Source organism: Plectropomus leopardus, unplaced genomic scaffold (assembly GCF_008729295.1).
Source record: "Plectropomus leopardus isolate mb unplaced genomic scaffold, YSFRI_Pleo_2.0 unplaced_scaffold23947, whole genome shotgun sequence".
NCBI lineage: Eukaryota > Metazoa > Chordata > Actinopteri > Perciformes > Serranidae > Plectropomus > Plectropomus leopardus.
The window spans coordinates 1-1,003 of NW_024625988.1; the positions used below are offsets into that span (position 1 = coordinate 1).

The 1,003-nt window shown below is 53.7% G+C and overlaps 1 protein-coding gene across 1 annotated transcript; it reads right to left on the minus strand.

Moving 5' to 3' along the window:
• Nucleotides 1–73: 73 nt before the first annotated feature.
• Nucleotides 74–988, minus strand: LOC121966309 (GPI ethanolamine phosphate transferase 3-like; the record flags this gene model as incomplete). The annotated part of the gene is made up of 2 exons (XM_042516413.1): nt 877–988; nt 74–647 (listed from the first exon to the last, which is right to left on the minus strand). A coding segment is annotated over exon 2 (573 nt), but the record flags the coding sequence as incomplete, so codon positions are not given.
• Between the last annotated feature and the right edge of the window lie 15 nt (nt 989–1,003).

Here is a 1,003-nt window from a genome sequence, read left to right on the forward strand (position 1 = left end):
AAAAAAAACAGGAAAGGCACTGGGGTGTGGTCAGAACAGCAGCAGCGTTTTGATTTGATAGTCACTAATTCACCTCAGCTGTGTGTGTTAGACTGTGAAGGTAGATGTTCCTCTTGAGTTCTGCAGAAAATGTGTGTTTTGCATGGATACAACTGTGGAAATACTTACCGACTTGCCCAAACTGGTGGATGAGGTTGTCCTCCAGTATAGCACTGGATGCAAAGTTGTTCCCCACATCCACAAAGGTGGGCAAGGAGCCAGTGGTGAAGCCCTTGATCCTCTGCATGGTGGTGGTAGGCGGGTCTGCACGAAACGGGTACAGGCGGCTGTGTGAAGGCCTGGATGAGACCGTCTCCTCCAGCACGGGCAGCTTGTTCTCGTAGGGCCGGGGATCCGTGTTGTTGGGGTCGAACCAGGCGAAGTCGATCTTGAGGGCGTCGATGATGAGGATCACAGCCCTGCGGAAGCGCGGCTGGACGCGGCAGAAGTCCACCGGCTCCTCTCCGGGCTGGAGGACGTCTCCGCAGGTGCTGGTCCGGTTCACCTCCAGCCTCACCAGCAGGAAGCCGCCGACAAACAGGTAGATGCCCACAAAGTACACCGCACACATCCAGAGGAGCAGGGACAGCACCGGGAGCCCCTTCATCCTGGTGCAACAAAAATTCAGACACTTGTTTCACACCAAAAAGTCAAAGTGCAACACCTGCTATACGAGATGCTAATGCTAATAACGTATATATTACTGAAGGCGCGAGTTCCGCTTTAACCAAAATTCACAGTGCACCGTGTTAAGATTTGACAGGTAATATTAACAAGCTAGGTGATCCAGGTTAACGCTGTTAGCCGCGGCTAGCTTCCCTCGCTCTTGTCACTGACCTTGTAGCAGTCGTGTTTTCGTCCTCTCTCGGCCGGAGGGCGGGCGTGAAGTGTGTGTGCTAACAACACAGGGGCACAGGTGTCTCAGGTAAACAGAGAGCGGCGCCGCACCACCCTCACCTTCATC